At 39.5% G+C, this 16,755-nt stretch overlaps 1 protein-coding gene across 1 annotated transcript in view; it reads right to left on the bottom strand.

The window, feature by feature from the left end:
- The window catches only part of LOC140738937 (uncharacterized), a 245,212-nt gene that overhangs the window by 66,851 nt on the left and 161,606 nt on the right, over positions 1 to 16,755 (bottom strand). The window contains exons 13-15 of the mRNA XM_073066949.1: positions 14,713 to 14,766; positions 8,776 to 8,856; positions 5,058 to 5,114 (exon numbers count right to left, since the gene is read on the bottom strand). Of these exons, the coding sequence (XP_072923050.1) occupies positions 5,058 to 5,114; positions 8,776 to 8,856; positions 14,713 to 14,766 (192 nt within the window). The remainder of the gene's footprint in view (positions 1 to 5,057; positions 5,115 to 8,775; positions 8,857 to 14,712; positions 14,767 to 16,755) is intronic.

Genomic DNA, 16,755 nt, shown 5'->3' on the forward strand with positions numbered 1-16,755 from the left:
CCTAAATTATACTTAGCTTTTGCTGTTCAGCTCGATTTTGACTTCTAAGCTTGCCTTTATTTACCAGCACATTTGACTTGCTGGTCTGCATCTGAACTCAGCACTAATTAAAAGAGTAAGCACAGAAACCTGAGATGAAGGGCTCGATCCACCACATATGGCGAATTGGCTTTATTGGTAGATGTATATGCCAGACATAAAATACTGTAACACTCTGCTCTAGCTAATCAATGTGTCTGCTTTGCCCATGCTGAACATGTGACTAAATGACCTCCAGCAGCTCCCACTACTGCTGGCAACATCCTTACCAGCCGTTCTGGCTAGCAATGTAAAATGTGTCATTGATGTGGTTGGAAAACCTTGCAGTGCCAACAAAAGACTGGACAGCAGCTCCAGACTACTGAGAGAAACAGTTAAAGATGCAAAATTTTGCAACTCCTTCAGCAGCCCTGCAGGCAGGGAACAGCCATAATACACTTGAACTGGACAAGGCAGCTCAGAGCAGACCCAGATGGACTTTCTCTTCACATCGAAGACAGGCAGATCCACCCACATCACACCAGTGTTCTTCTCTGACCATTGCTTCTTAAAAGTCTCCTATCACGTACCAGAAGAACAGAAGGCAGATAGGGGAACATGGAAGTTAAACATCAAGCTGTGGACCCCAAATAACATCAAGGAACTTAAGAGGGTTTACACAGGATGGAGAACTGTGAAGTCCTCTTTGATTCTCTGATCCATTGTGAGAAGGGGAAGCAACCAAAGAGAACATCATTCTTCATCCTCAAAGGTGCTCAGAAAACAGGATAAAGTCAGAGGGAGTTGTACCAACTCCAGACAGACTTGTAGCAACTTGTTCTGTAGTCACAGGGGTGGGGTTGGATGTAAAGAGGAACCCAAGAGAAGAGCCAGTAAGTTGTGCTCTTGGACTTTGAATCCTCCCAGGATGAAATGTGCTTATGCTTCTTCCGGAAAGTTCACAGGGGAGCTCTGTAATCCACAGCCTTAAGAAAGAGGATGTCTCAGTAACACCCTCACACACAGGCATACCAAGGATCTGGCAAAAACTTGTTGTCTGCAAGATGTCTGTAAGGGAATACTGCACACTGGCATAGTCCAAGGGCTGCACAAAAACTGGATGTAGTTAATGCTAAATCTCTGTATGTTATGACACTCACCATCTGTGCCAGCTTCCATGGTTTAGACACTCAAACTCCCTGGAGTATGACTAACTAATGTGGCCCCTTTAAAGATTCAAGGCAGTCCCACTAATTGGCGATCATATTTTGGGTGCCAAGGATTGAATATTTAAGGAGCACCTGAATAAAGGCTGAGTGCCAAATCTTAAGCCTACTCGTGATTTCATCCAGTGTATGCTTTGTGCTCAGATTCTCAATACTAGCCTTGGATACTCCAGCATTTGGATCCAAGCCATTGTCATCACAGTATGATTGAGCCAGTATGGACCCAGTGAGGTCGAAGAGGGCTAGTCCAAACCCGGACTATGCATCTTTGTTCTACTCCCCAACCTCAGACTATGACCACCCTTTGCCTGCTCAAGATCCAGTTGAACCCATGCAGGTCAGTTCCTCTCCGCCAATGAGATCATGCCACCAGTGTCAAGGTTGCTGCTTTTACTGCAGGGAAGCAGATCACCTGCAGGCTGAATGTCTGAAGCTGCAGCCACCTGGGGAATTGCTAAGGCCATCCAATGTCAGGAGGACTGTGATGGTAGCAGTCACTGCACCCATCTACACAGCTTTTGGTTTTGAGCTGAAGACGGAGTTTACCTGGGGTAAGAACCTGAGATAGACGAAGGCTTTTGTGGACTCTGAGCCAGCGGATAGTTTTCTGGATACAGGAACTGCTCAGAAGTTCGACATACTGCCGCAAGAGTTGAGTCAGTTGTTGCCCACAACTGTCTTGGATAGCCACCCGTTGTGTTCCAGGCAGATCCAGCAACAGACTGTGGTGTTGCAGATGAGGATAGGAGATCATGTGGAAGATATTATTTTCTACATTATTGACTCTCCACTCATACCCCTGATCCTCAGGCTTTCTCAGCATAACACATTCGTGGACTGGAGGGAGGGGAGAATAACTGTTTGGTCCAGCCATTGTAAGAGGGTTGTTCCCAAGAACAGCAGCCAACGAGGACTTCAGGAAACCCAGTCCTGCTTTCAAGGGAAGACAAGCCAGCCTCTAGGCCTCTACAAGTCCTGACCCAGTCCAGTCAGGGATGCGCTAGAACGAGATCTGTAGCTCAGAAGCAAAGCAAGGTGATGACCATGCAGTATGGAACTCCAGCACTTAAGCCAAAGGGCTCCAGCTGCCAGGTCCCATCTATTTCATATTTTATCATATGGATGGACCACAAGAACCTGACTTATGTTCAAGTGGCCTAGAGACTGAATTCCAGGCAGGTCAGGTGGTCTCTTTTCTTTAACCATTTTAATTTCATCCTGACCTATTGACCAAGATCTAAGAACCAGAAGTCAGGTGGCTTGTCCCATCAGTTTGATGAATACAAACGAGAAAAGCTGCCTAACATCATTTTGCCCCAAGCCAAGACGATAGTGCCAACTCGTTGGGGGATCGACACTCTTGTTCATAAGGCCCAGGTACAAGATGGGATTCCTCAGAAAAGCCCTCTGGTCTCTTCCTGTGTAGCATATTGTTATTGTATGCTTAACCTTGCTCTGTATTAATGCTCCTCATTGGGATTTGGGGTTTTTAATTTTGTAAAATGTTTTGAAAAACTAATAAAAAAATAAAAAAAAAAAGAAAAAAAAGAAAAGCCCTCTGGGTCAGCTGTTCGTTCCTAGTCCAGTCTGATCTCAGGTTCTTTAATGGCAACATGTATTAAGACTGACATCTCACCCACGGATTTCCAGGACCCTTGAGCTCATTAAGAAAAGATATTGGTGGCCTAGAATGGCGAGAGAGATCCATCAATACGTGCAGTCATGAGAGGTGTGTGCCTGGAACAAGGAGCCCCGCACCCAACCTCAAGGGCTCCTTCACCTTCTGCCTGCTCCAGAAAGACAATGGGCTCACATCTCTATGGACTTTGCCATGGGTCTTCCTCTTTCCAAGGGGAAAAGCATTATCATGGTAATTGTGGGTTGTTTTCGAAGGCCTGCAAACTCATTGCCTTGAACAGACTTTCATCTATGGCAGAAATGGCCGAGATTGTCCTACAGCAGGTCTTCAGGATGCATGGTTTTCTAGTGGACTTTGTATTGGATCGTCGTCCGCAATTCACATCATGTTTTTGGAGGGTGTTTTTCAAACTGGGTCAATAGCAAGTCTTTCCTCTGGGTTTCACAGCAAGAAGAATTTTGGAGTCATGTACTGTTCGAGGTGTTCAGCAATATCTCATGGACGGGGAGTGATTCAGACTGGAGGAGAGGTACTGGCTGCCTGAAAGAGACATCCTGGATCTGACTCTTATCCATAACTACATTCACCATCTCTCTGATCAGCTTGAGACGTCAAGAGTCATCCATTGGGGAGGGGGTCCTGTTACGACATGCACCCATTTGCGCCAGCTTCTGAGGTTTAGACACTAACTCCCTAGAGTAGGGATAGCTAGAGTGGCTCTATTAAAGATTCAGGGCAGTCCTGCTAATTGGCAATCATGTTTTGGGGGCCAAGAATTGAACATTTAAGGTGCACCTGAACTGAAGTTTGGTGCTCAATCATAAGCCTACTCGTGCTTTTGTCTAGTGTTTGTTTTGTGCTCAGATTCTTCATCCACTTTGAAACCATGTTTTGATCCTAGTCTCGGATACTCCAGCATTTGGGTACAAGCCATTTTTGTCAAGGATATTCATCACACTGTCAGAAAGGACCAGGTCTAGGCTCCTCTACTACCACACATGTATGTGGAGAGTTGGGTAGGGAAGCCCTTGAACAATGGAAAGGGTGTATCATCCCAGGGACCACGAGTGGCATGGTGCTAAGTGTGTTGTTTGTTTTTCTTTAAAAAAAAGTAAGATTACACAATTGAATATGTTGACCACAAATATATAAGATTTTTGAAATGTTTCTTCCTATATTTTTAAAAATATATTATTTTTGAAACCAATAAAATTTAGCTTGACTTCATTTATTGCAATGGAGATACTGACTTTGCTTATTTAAAAGGCGAGTGCAGGTAAAGGATTTTATTTCTTTCCCTTACGTTTTACACCATTTTTACATAATTAATTATTCAGTATCATTTTCAATGCTTGAAGTAAATATATTTTTATTGATTGAACATATTTATTTTTCAATTAGTTAACCCTTTTGAAATTGTTTTAAATATTTTCAATTGTCATATACCAAGGTAGAACTTGTAAGTTAAAAAAAGATACGAGTAAAACATATTCTATCAAAGATCCTGAGTCTTTTGCCTTATGCTGCTTTCAAGATATTGAATGACCTATTTTCTTCTGTTGTTATACATTGCAAATTATTTATTCCGAAATGCTTTCTCAGAGCTTTATCTTTCTGAGAAAGTTTACTTACTTAACTTACTAATTGTTTAATTTTTAACTCCATCATAAGATCTCACATGCTTCCTTAACTTCTTTTCACATTGTAAAGCTCAATATTTCTAATTCTTTCTTGATCTCTTTTTACATTTTGGAGCAACTTTATTCATTTAAGCTACCATCTTTTCAATTATGTACCTTTTTAAAACATAATTTACAAATATAGAATTCAATACAAGCAAGATTTTATTTACTAATTTTAAACAGCTATTTGACCCATCGTGCTATATCTCTATAAATTTTACATCTGAATGTGTTCAAAGAGATGCTCTTTCCAAAACAAGAGGGAAGGTCCAGAAAAGAATCAGACAATCCTTCTAAAGCAAACTGAAAATCATACAGAACTTTCAGTTTGTAAGTGTTTTAATTAGTTCCTATCTTGGCAAGAATAAATAACTTTTAAGTTTATATTTGTTTCACAGCTTAATACACTTCTGTAATACAGCCCATATGAAAAAACTGACAACTTAAGGTTTAAAATCCTATGGTACATGGTATATTAAAATTAAGATTTACCTGAAAATGTTACTTCTGTCTGTGTACTGAAGTTGCAAAAGACATGTCGGTGTTTACCTGAAATATAACATTAACAATATTTATAAAAGACATTGTTCTTAATTAATAAGTCATAGAATTGAACAGCACAGTAAAGGGCTCTTTGCACACTATGACCACGCTAAATTATCTTCTCATGTAAATTAATCCCATTTGCCTACACAAGGTTCATATCTTTCTATTCAATACCTGTTTCAGTGCCTGTCTAAATGCCACTCAAGCAAAGTGATTGTATCTGACTCCAACATCTCCTCTGGCAGCAAATATAAAATATCAAACAGTCCCTGTGTTTTAAAAAAAAACTTCTCTTAAATCCCCTGCAGAACCTGATTTCTTTTCCCCTGTAATCTTTCAGGTTAAACTAATGCCCTCGTTTTTGCCCTATGATGAGGGAAAAAAAGATTCTAACCTTTTATAATTTTATCTCTATCAAGTCACCCATTAGACACATTAACTCCAGAAAAACAAACACAGCCAACTCTTATATTCAATAACTTGCCCCATAAAGTCAAGTTTACTAAATCCCTTTTTATTACCCTATCCCGTGTTATCACTTTCAAGGAGATATGGGTTTGCACCCCTAGATTCCTCTGTATTATTATTATTCAGTTGCCTTGCCATTCGGTGTGAGCAATCATGTCTCTCCATCCATCGTGGTCCCTGACCCTCCGAATTGTAGTTGTTGCCTCCCTTCTTTCTAACCATGTTAATCCATCTATCCTTTTCTTTTTCTGTCTGCCTCTGCTTCTTTTTATTCCAGCTTTCCAGTTGTAACTAAATGTTCTAACGTCTCTCTTCACATGATGTGACCAAAGAATTTTGATTGCTGTTTTCTGATTTTTTTTAAAGTAATGTACATTTTGTTTTCTTTCTCTGTAGAACTTCTTCATTGGTTATCCTGTCCGTATATGATATGCATAGCATTCTTCTGAGGAACCACATCTCTGCTGCATTGATTATTTTTTCCATTGTATTTGTGATGGTCCATGACTCACAGCTATAAATCAATAATAGGAAGAACGTAGCAGCTGAAAGTTCTAAGGCGGATGTCAATTGCTACTTTCTTGCTCATTAGGATGTTTCTCATTTCTGTAAATGCTGTTCCTGCCATTGCTATTCTTGCTATTATGTCTGTTTCGCATTTGCCATCAGATGTTACCCATGATCCAAGGTATTTGAAGTTGTGAACTTGTTTCAGGATTTCACTTCCCAATACGATCCTACAGTTTGGGATATCAAGTTTCTTTGATATTACCATTACTTCAGTTTTCATTTTGTTTAAGGTTAGGCCAAGTCTTTCACTCTCTGTGTTGATGGTAGATACTAGTTTCTGTAAATTTACTTCACTGTTTGCTATCAGTACTGTATAATTTGCATAGCGGAGGTTGTTGATATTGTATCCTCCTATACTTATTCCAGGTAGGTCTTGTATGGCTCATGATGTTTTCGCTGTACAGGGAGAACAGGTCTGGTGATAGAACACAACCCTGTCTGACTCCTCGCTTTATTGGCTGATATTCACCAATCTCGTTGTCTATCCATATGGCTGCACTTTGTTGCCAGTAGAGATTCCTGATTATTCTTAGATCTTTTCTATCCATATCTTTAAGCATTTTCATGATGACCTGGTGTTTCACTGTGTCAAAGGCTTTTGGGTAGTCAATGAAACAGAAGTATAGGTCTTGTTGTACTTCTATTGACCTTTCAATAATATTCCTGAGAATATAAGTGGTGTTTGTTGTTCCCTTGCCTTCGACAAAGCTGCACTGTTCTTAACTGATGTCTGGTTTAATTTTGTTTCTTATTCTGAGCACGACGATTCTAAGTAAAATTTTTGTGAGATGGCTGGTTTCTTTGGCAGTGCAATGAATACTGTCTTTAAAAGATCTTCTGGTACTTTGCCACTGTTGCATATTCTATTCAATATTCAATAAGATTGTTGATTTCTCTATACCAAAATCTTCTAGCACTTCATACAGTTCAACTGGAGTGTTATCTGGTCTTGATGATTTCCCTTTTCGCTTTTTCTTCATAGCATGTTCCACTTCTTCTTTCAGTATTGCTAGACCCTCGTTATTGTTGCCAATATCAAAGTTGTCCTCTCAGTCTTTGTCGTTGTATAGGTCTTTGATGTATTCTGACCATCTTTGCATTATTTTTCCTTTTTCCATAATTGTAGAGCCCTCTTTTGCTTTTATACATCCTGTTGTTGCCTCGCTTTTCTTCCGATTGGTGATCTCTTTGATCTCGTCATGCATATGTTTGCTGTTGTTGGTCTTCTGCAATTGTTCTATTAATTCATATTTGTCCTTATGCCACTTTTCATTTGCTTCCTTTTACTTGGTTGTTATCTGTGCATGCAAGGATACGTAGGCTTTTTTGTTTTCCTTACATTTTCTTCTTTGTTCCATAAGTTTCAGAATTTCTTCTGTCATCCATTTCTTTTTAGCATTTCTGTTGTTTGGGAATTGCCTCTCGTGCTGCTTGTGTTATGCTGTCTCTGATGTTTTCCCGTTGCTGTTCTATAATAGTGATGTTTTGTAGAGTCCCTGTATATCACTCCTAAAGTATTTGCTATTTGCTCAATATGTGTTAATAGAATTTGACTTCTCTAATTGAACTACATCAAACTTGTCCGAATTAAATTTCATCTGCCACCTCTCCACTCAACTTTCGAGCTGATCTATGTTGTGGTGTATACTTTGACAACCTTCTTCACTCCTTATGACCCCACCATTCTTTGTAAACTTACTAATCATACCACCTACATTCTCATCCAAGTCATTTATAGAAATTACAAACAATAAAGGGGCCCAGCACTGATCCCCCCAGCTACTTAAAGTGGGACAGGAGACCCAAAATTAGTGAAGCAACTACCTGGTATTGTTGCTCTTACAAACTAATGCTCATCAGCCAGTATTCTAATCCCTGGAATCTACAATACATCTCAGACTGCATCTTTGACCCATGGACCAGCAGTTACTGGAAGAAGTGTTAGAATTTGCCCTTGTTTTCAGTGAGAATGTGACTGGATTGGTAGAGCGGCTTGTCAATTATCAAATCACCCACCTTTTCACAAACCTCCCATTTTATTGAGCATTGTCCCTATCATTAAGCAAAGAATTAATTGAGGTCAGAAGCTGACTCTAAAATTTTTCAAGTGTTCTACTCTTTGAGTGATTATGGAGGAAGTTTGAAGTTAATAACTCATCAGGAGTGGCCTAAGGTAGGAGATGAGTTATTAACCTCAAACTTTCTGCATAATCACTCGAAGAGTTAACCTACATGTGCCCATGTAACGAGAGCTGTATAACTCATCTCCTTCCACCTTAGGCCATGAACTTATCAATCACCCATCTGTGGACATTTTCTGGTGGTCCAAGATCCGTATGCTCCACGACCGCTGGACTAAATGTGTAAATGTAGGAGGGGACTACGTTGAAAAGTAAATGTGCTAGGTTTTCTAAAACTGACTCCTTCTACCTTAGGCCATGAACATATCAATCACCCCTCGTATAATGCAACCATCCTTAATCCCAATTGAATATAAAAGTAACCATTAACAATTTCTAGAATGATTTCATTCATAATACAACCATTCAAAGACAGCAAGATGACGATCAACTAAATGCTGCATTTAAATAATCACGTAAGTCTAAAGAAAAATACTTAATATTACCTTTACTGGAGTGAGAACATTTTTCTGTTTGTGTGCCTTTGTCACATAATATTGCACTTTCTTTTCCAAGAGCTTGTATAACTGAAATATAAAATTAGCATCATTTAGGAAAGTTATTTACTAAATGAACTGAATGTCATTTTTAAATGTCTTCAGCTCTATTTCCATCTTTAATATCTCTATTTTTCCCTTTCAAGATTCTTTTGAAGACCTTGACCTGGAGTTACATGCTGACTATGGTTCTTTGCAGGAATGGGACCAGCTCTCAGGGTTTCACAAATGGCTGTTATTAGGCACGCCAAGGGCTCAGCCTAAGAGCTTTGGTCCCCTCGGAGGACCAAGAATTCGTGGCTCTAGAGTCGAGGGAATCAGAGGTCGGTGTCTGGGTAAGAAATCCATGTATTATGGGAGATGGAAATTCTAAGGCTGTGTGCCCAGAGACCTGAGATCTTTGGGCACAGAGCTTGGAAGAAGCGACATAACAGACTTTTAACATTGTAAACCAGCGAGTTGTTTGTTATGTCTCCCCTCTTGCTGTGAAACAGAGACATCTCTTTCTCCCTTATTAGGGAGAGAGAGAGAGCACCTGTGGTTGAATACCGGGTGAACTAGTAGTCTTTGGGGTACTGCAAGTCTATATCTTTGCTGTTGCTTTGCTCACGCTTGAGTGCTCGGTGGCAGGTGCTGATGCTTTTCTTCTGCTGGTGGAGAGAAGGGGGAGGAGGATTGTTGCTTGCTGCCAATTATGCGGGGGGGGGAGCTGGGGGTCTGAGGGGTTCTAACATTTAACTGTCATTCCTCCTTTGGGGGCACTCCTGTGTTTTCGTGGATTTCTGCGAAGAAAAAGCATTTCAGGATGTATGTATATTGTATACATTTCTCTGACATTAAATGTACCTTTGAAACCTTTGAAACAATGGAGGGGGATAAATCTGATGCTGTAGTTGAGGTGATCAAATGAGAAATATGGCATGGGATAAACAGAGTAAAAGACAAGATTTTGAGAGGATTATCATCTTTGAAAATGAAAAGATGACCTGCCACAAATGAAATATATACTTTGTACTTGCCTATTAAAGGGAAGGCTCAGGCTTTAACTGCAATTATTGAGGATATCAGATAATTATCTTACTGATAACATTCCAGTCATTGCTTTAAAAAAGGGAGAAAAGAACACAGTAAACCAAGTAATTGTAGGTCATTTAGTTTAATTCCAGTTGTGAAAAATTATTGTAATTTATTGTAGAGACATTATATCCCTTCAGTTAGAAAGGTACAGGTTAATTTGGGTGAGTATGCATGGGTTGCTTAAGAAAAAGTCATGTTTGACTAACAAATGAATATTTTGAAAAAGTAAAATGGAGGGTCAATGAAAAATATGTGTTTGATATAGTCGACATGGATTTTAGCAATGTTTATGACAAAGTCCCACATGGCAGAATTCAAAATTAGCTCAATATCAAGAGTGACTAACAGTCTTGCTCCTTTCACAGGTTAGTCCAACTTGCAAAAGGAGTGATGAATGGGAATGATGTCATCCCTTGCATGCCTGGCTCTGAAGTTCGAGAACACAGAAGATAGAACAGTACAGCACAGAGACACAATATTGTGCAAAACCAAATAAATTAGTAATCAAAAGGCTGACTAAACTATTCCCGTATGCCTACATAATGTCCATATCCTTCCATTATCCTCATATTCATGTGCCAATCTAAATGTCTCTTAAAAGTCCTTAATGTAGCTGTCTCTACCACCACCCCAGGCACCCACCACTCTGTAAAAAAAAAACTTGCCCCTAGCATTTCCTTTGAAATTACCCCGTCACCTTAAATGCATGCCCTCAGGTATTTTGGTGCTCTGAGAAATCAACCCAAGTTTGTCCAACCTCCCACTTTAGCACATGCCCTCTAATCCAGGCAGCATCCAGGTAAACCTCTCTGCACCCTCTCCAATGCCTCAACATCCTTCCTATAAAGGGGTAACCAGAACTGAGTGGTAATGGTATCAGACTCCAAACAGAATCCTAAGCCACTTCTAGATAGCAGTGAGAAGCAGGAATTCCTGGGACACTGAATGAAGCTGTAAGGAAAGCTGAACTTCTGGTTGTTCCTGCATCTAATGGTGTAAACACCTGAGTCACTGCAACTGGAAGGAAACTGATGCATTCCCCTTCTGTGCTGATTCTATCACCGTTTACAATCTAGGCCAGCTCTGCCCATCTTTAACAGTACCAGCGTATCAAGGACAGCAGAAAGAAAACAACCTAACTAGTATTCCTGAATCTCAAGTAACTTCAGCAACTGAAGTCAGATGAATATGGATAAATCCATGGCCAATTTCTGCAGAACTTTCCACTGATCAAATCTAATTCATACCCACTAACTACTAACACATATCCAAGCTACAATTATCTACCCAAAGAAATAAACTGTGGGAAACCTTGTGGAAAAGGTACCCACAAAAAGCATACCAAATAAAATAAAATAATTTAATGGGTAATCATGAGCTACAAAGTCAATTTTATGCTCACAATTAAAATAATCTTGGTTAATGAGGTACATTCAGATGCCTGCTTCCATTTCCAATGCATTCTGTTTGCCTGTTCTTTTCATTGCACAATGCTCATTAGATGTCACAGCAACATTCACATCAATCTAGCATCAATTCTATTACAACAGGCAGGGTGATATTTCCTAGGTCCAACAATCTTTAAATGCCTAATCCATGATGTTCCTTCCATCATAAATGAGTTGCTTGCTGATGATTGTGTAATGTTTAATTTCATTACAGCTCCTCATCAAATGATGCAATCCAGGTCTACATGTTCCAAGACCTAGAAAACATTTGGGCATGTGCAAATAAGTGGCAAACAACATTCATGTCGTAAAAGCACCAGGTTTTGACATCTCCAAATGAAAATAAATAGCACACCATTGTGATCAAAAACAAGAGCGGGTCAGGAGTTGTCATTTTGTGCTGTGTGACTCACCCCTTGAGACACCAATGCCCTTCTACTATTCACAAAGCACAAACCAGAAGTGTTCTGAAATACTCCCCATTTGTGTTGGAGAACAGAGCTACAACAATTCAGCCAAGAAGCTTGAATCACAACCTATTTCTACATATTTCCTTGCATATTTGCCCCTTTATCTTTCTCCCACTAGTGTTAACCTATAGAATATACCCAGCAGTGGAATAACTGCAAACAAGAGAAAATCTGCACATACTGAGTTCCTCCATCATTTTGAGTGTAATAATTCCTCTACTCTTTCTTACTTCTAACTTGCCTTTGGTCTTCTTGACAACATCCTCTCTCTCCTACACTTCAATATTCTCTTTAATCAATACTATTACTACTCCTTTTTACCTCCTTCACAATCTTCCCTGTATCCTGGAATCCATAATAAAATGTCATAAAAGAGTATTCTGAAAAAAACCCACACAATAGCACTGAGTATAGACTTTTGAAAGGAAAGTAACTTTTGACTACTCTGCCAGAGTTCTTTCAGAATGTGTCTATTAGAATAGATAATGAAACATGAGTGGATTTTAAGGCTTTCAGCAAGGTCCCAAACACAAGGCTAGTCAACGAGGTTAAGGAACATAGAAGAGGGGATATCAAAATGACATGGGTTAGGAATTGGTTATTAGAAGAAAGTAAAAAGTGAAAATAAATAGATCCTTTCTAGATTGGTAGGCTGTGACCAGTGACTGGCAAACAGCTATTCATAAACGTGATTTACATGAGAGAAACAAATGTCATATTTCCAAGTTGGATGGTGTTAAATTGAGTGGGATTGCAAGTACAAAGCAGGATGCAAAAAGATGTCAAGGGGTCATGGAGAGGTTGAGCTTGTGGCTGAAAATTTGACAGATGGAATATAATGTACAAAAATGTGAGATCATCCACTTTGTAACAGAAAAGCAAGTTGAGAGACCATGCATGTTGATGCTTGAAGGGACTTTAGTGTCCTGTGACGGGGTTCAGAAATGACCCTAGTTTGTGATGGGGTCCAGAATTGACCCTATGAACTGTGCTGCTATTAAGAGAGAGAGTAGCGTCTAATGGAGGGAGGGAGGGAGGGGGAGAGAGAGAGGGAGAGAGAGGGAGAGAGAGAGAGGGAGAGGGAGAGGGAGAGGGAGAGGGAGAGGGAGAGGGAGAGGGAGAGGGAGAGGGAGAGGGAGAGGGAGAGGGAGAGGGAGAGGGAGAGGGAGAGAGAGAGAGAGAGAGAGAGAGAGAGAGAGAGAGAGAGAGAGAGAGAGAGAGAGAGAGAGAGAAACTGCTCAAAAGATTGATGTTATGGTTTCTCTACAAGTTGTTTACATTTCCACAAGGACACTTGCCTGCTTGCAGAGAGAGGAGGGCAGAGCAGGTTGATGGACAGCTGGTGTCCAACATGTGGAGATAAATACCAGGTCCGCTGTTATACAGACAGACACATGGTTTTGGACACTGGACGAGCTTTGTTGTACCCACAGGAAGGTGGGGTTTTTGGAGGATCGATTTAGGGAAATCGATCAGTGGCTCTTACAGTGTGAAAACGTGCGACTGGTGGGGAATTATTTGTGTGTCCACCCTTGCCAGGGTGATAATTCCATCACTGAAGAACGGTCATACGTGTTATGGTCACAGTCGGTGACTTCAACAGGATTTCGGAAGACAACAGGGATTTCAGAAGATAACGGGAAGATCGTTGGCATCAGCTCACCTCTCTCTCTCTCCAATGTTACTCAACTAACTACCTCAAATGGAACTGAACCCTCTTCATCATCGTAAGACTATATCCTAGGATATATACTAGGTTTGAAAGAGCCTAGTTTTGTTCCTATTTCCATATATCATTGCTAACCTGTTTGATATATCTGCATTTATAGTACTGTATTGCATAGTTACTAATAATAAACACTATTAGTTATTAGCAATACCAGACTCCAATATGTTTTCCAATTCTGCTGGTTCTTCAACCCATCACGGGGTACATGACAGTCCTTATACACAAAGTTCAAAAAGGTCAAACTAAATTTATTATCAATGTACATACATGTCGCAATATACAACCCTGAGGGTCATTTTCTTGCAGGCATTCACAATAAATACGAAGCACAACAGAATCAATGAAAGACCAACAAACAACCAATGTGTACAAGTCACTGAATAAACGTGCAGATACAGCCAGTGATTAGAAAGGCAAATAGAATGTTTATTACAAGAGGATTTGAATACAGGAGTAAGGTAAACATAATTTTTGTATAGGGATCTTGGTGAAACCAAACCTGAACTGTTGTGTACAGTTTTGATCTCTTTACATAAGAACAGAAGAACCTGTCATAGAGGGAATGCAGTAAAGATACAAAAGACTGACTCCAGATATGGTAAATTTGCCACATGAGAAGTATTTGAATAGATTGCGGCTCTGTTTTCTAGAACAATTAGAGATCTCATTGAAACTTACAACATTCATGTCAGGCTAGGTTCAGGGAGGCTATCTCTGCTGGCTGAGGAGTCAGGATCAGAGGCACAGTTCAGAATAGGAGATCAGCTGTAAGGTACTGGCATGAGAAGAAATTTCTTCAATTAGATGGTACTGAACCTTTGAAATTCTCTATCCTTGATGGCTGTGGAACCTCAGAAATCGTTTTAATTCAAATCAAAGATTGATAGATTTCTGGATATTAACAGGAGCACAAGTAATTGCAGATTTGCTGAGTTGATCAAAGTTATCAGGAAAAAGAATCTTGAAAGTACTATAGTAAGAAACATAATGTGATACTGTATGTCAAAAGCTATAGAAAGGTGAAGGATAAGACCTGGAGATAAGTGTTGCAATAAGTTCACCAGAACAAGGTCAGCAAGAATAAAATTCCAAAAGACAGCTATAACTTTAAATAATCTAATAGTTAAACATATAAATTGTAAAAAGCATATTTAAGGTTTACCTTTCTGAATGGATAGGAATTCCTCTTGTAAAGTATCAGGAAAAATATCATAATCTTTAAAGGATAATAACAATGTTCTTTATTAACCTCCTGGATTAGCCAACATTTCTACTGCTGAATATTTTCCTTGCTAGTATCATAATCAAAATACAACACTCTAAATTATAGAAAGATGAAAAAAGGACAATAAGGGCAGCTATACCAAAAAGACAAAAAAAAAACATTTCTCCATTGTACATATCATTCAGAAAGGAACTCTACTATGCATCATAATGTAAAGTCTGCCTTTGTCATCTTATTTTCTCTAGAACATGAAGATCAAGGGTTCTGCATCAGTCAATATGCATAGGATACAACACTAGTAACATTTTCAAAGGTACTGGATTTATGAGTTTAATAATAATTATTATGAATTAAGGTCAATTCAGAGCACTGATAACAATTGAGAGGTTGCACCTGAGAGCTCTGTAGTGATAAGTACCTTTAGTTCAGAAATATGACTAATCCTGTGCTACACCATTTATTAAAGCTGAAGATAGCTGTAAAGTTAATAGTATATTAAATTCTGGTTTGTCTGCTTGTTAATTCACCTTGGGGAAATTGTGACAAATTATCAGGTCTTACATACACTTAAACAATAAGTAGATGAAAAGTGAATGCACGTACAGGGCAATAAATATATTACTTGGTCTAAATTAAATATTAACTTAAATTATTTACTGAGTAGATAGATCTCTAATTACATGATGCTATACAGCCACATTAGCTCTATACCTGACATGAATCAAAAGTGTTAGTTAATCAATGTGGAAGTACTCTGATGATCCAATATTCCATTATTCAGAAATCCTGATGGTGCACAGTTTGGCTGATTCGGTGTTGACTTTAGTGCTCTCTTTGACATATTGAGACTATGATTTCAGCATTCTTTGACATGATGGGATCCTGGTTTAGACATTCTCTTTGAGACTGTGTGTCCCATCTCCTGTATTCATTTTATTTCACCTGGGCCCTGGTTTCTATGCTCCTTGGAAACTTACTGGAGTCCTATTTCCTGCAATTCCTTTAATCTGTTTCCTATACTCTCTTTATCCTCACAGAAGCCACATTTCTCATATTACCTTTAAACTTACCAGGTTCAATACAAATATAATTATAGCACAGTGTAACATCTAAATAAAAGTGAATTAAAACTGTCCCCAAATTTCTGCCATGGACAGTCCCAAGACCAGTTGTGAAAGAAGGAAGGTTGGGTATGGGGCTAGCAACCCCATTCTATAAAAAATCCAGAGCTTCAGAAACACCACCATAAGCTCCAAGGACCTTATATCTTGGACTGAAAGGATACACTAAGAATGTCTTGAAATGTAGAGAAGAGAGGACTGCAGAGAAGAAAGAGAATATCTGAAATATGACCAAATTTGTCCAAGTGACTTACTGCTTTCAGTATCTTCCACTAGAGGAAGCAGAATTGTTTGAAGGAGTGTAAATGAAGGCAGATGTATAAGATAAGGAAAAAAATCAGGCTAAAACTGTGCAATGAAAAACACAGTAGTTGTTGGAAATCAGAAATAAAGGAGAACGTTAAAAATACAGCACTCAGCATCAGGGGTGCAGTGCTAGCCGGAGCGCACCAGGCACATCTTTAAGAAAAAAGCCGAACTAAACAAGCTAATTAATTAGGTGCTGCCCAGGGTGATTTGAGTATCTCAGAAACTGCTGATCTCCTGGGATTTACTGCACAACAGACTCTGGAGCTTACAAAGAATGGTGCCAAGAACAAAAAAACATCCAGCGAGTGGACTGAACAAGATGTTTTCGCTCATAGAACAGCCAATCGCTGGATGTTTTTTTTTTGTTTTTGGCACCATTCTTTGTGAACTCCAGAGTCTGTTGTACATAAAATCCCAGGAGATCAGCAGTGTCTGAGATACCCAAATCACCCTGGGCGGCACCTAAACAATTAGCTTGTTCAGATCGGCTTTTTTCTTAAAGATGCGCCAGGTACGCTCTGGCTAGCACTGCACCCCTGCTCAGCATATC

The sequence above is a fragment of the Hemitrygon akajei genome, chromosome 14 (genome assembly GCF_048418815.1).
Source record: "Hemitrygon akajei chromosome 14, sHemAka1.3, whole genome shotgun sequence".
Classification (NCBI taxonomy): Eukaryota; Metazoa; Chordata; class Chondrichthyes; order Myliobatiformes; family Dasyatidae; genus Hemitrygon; species Hemitrygon akajei.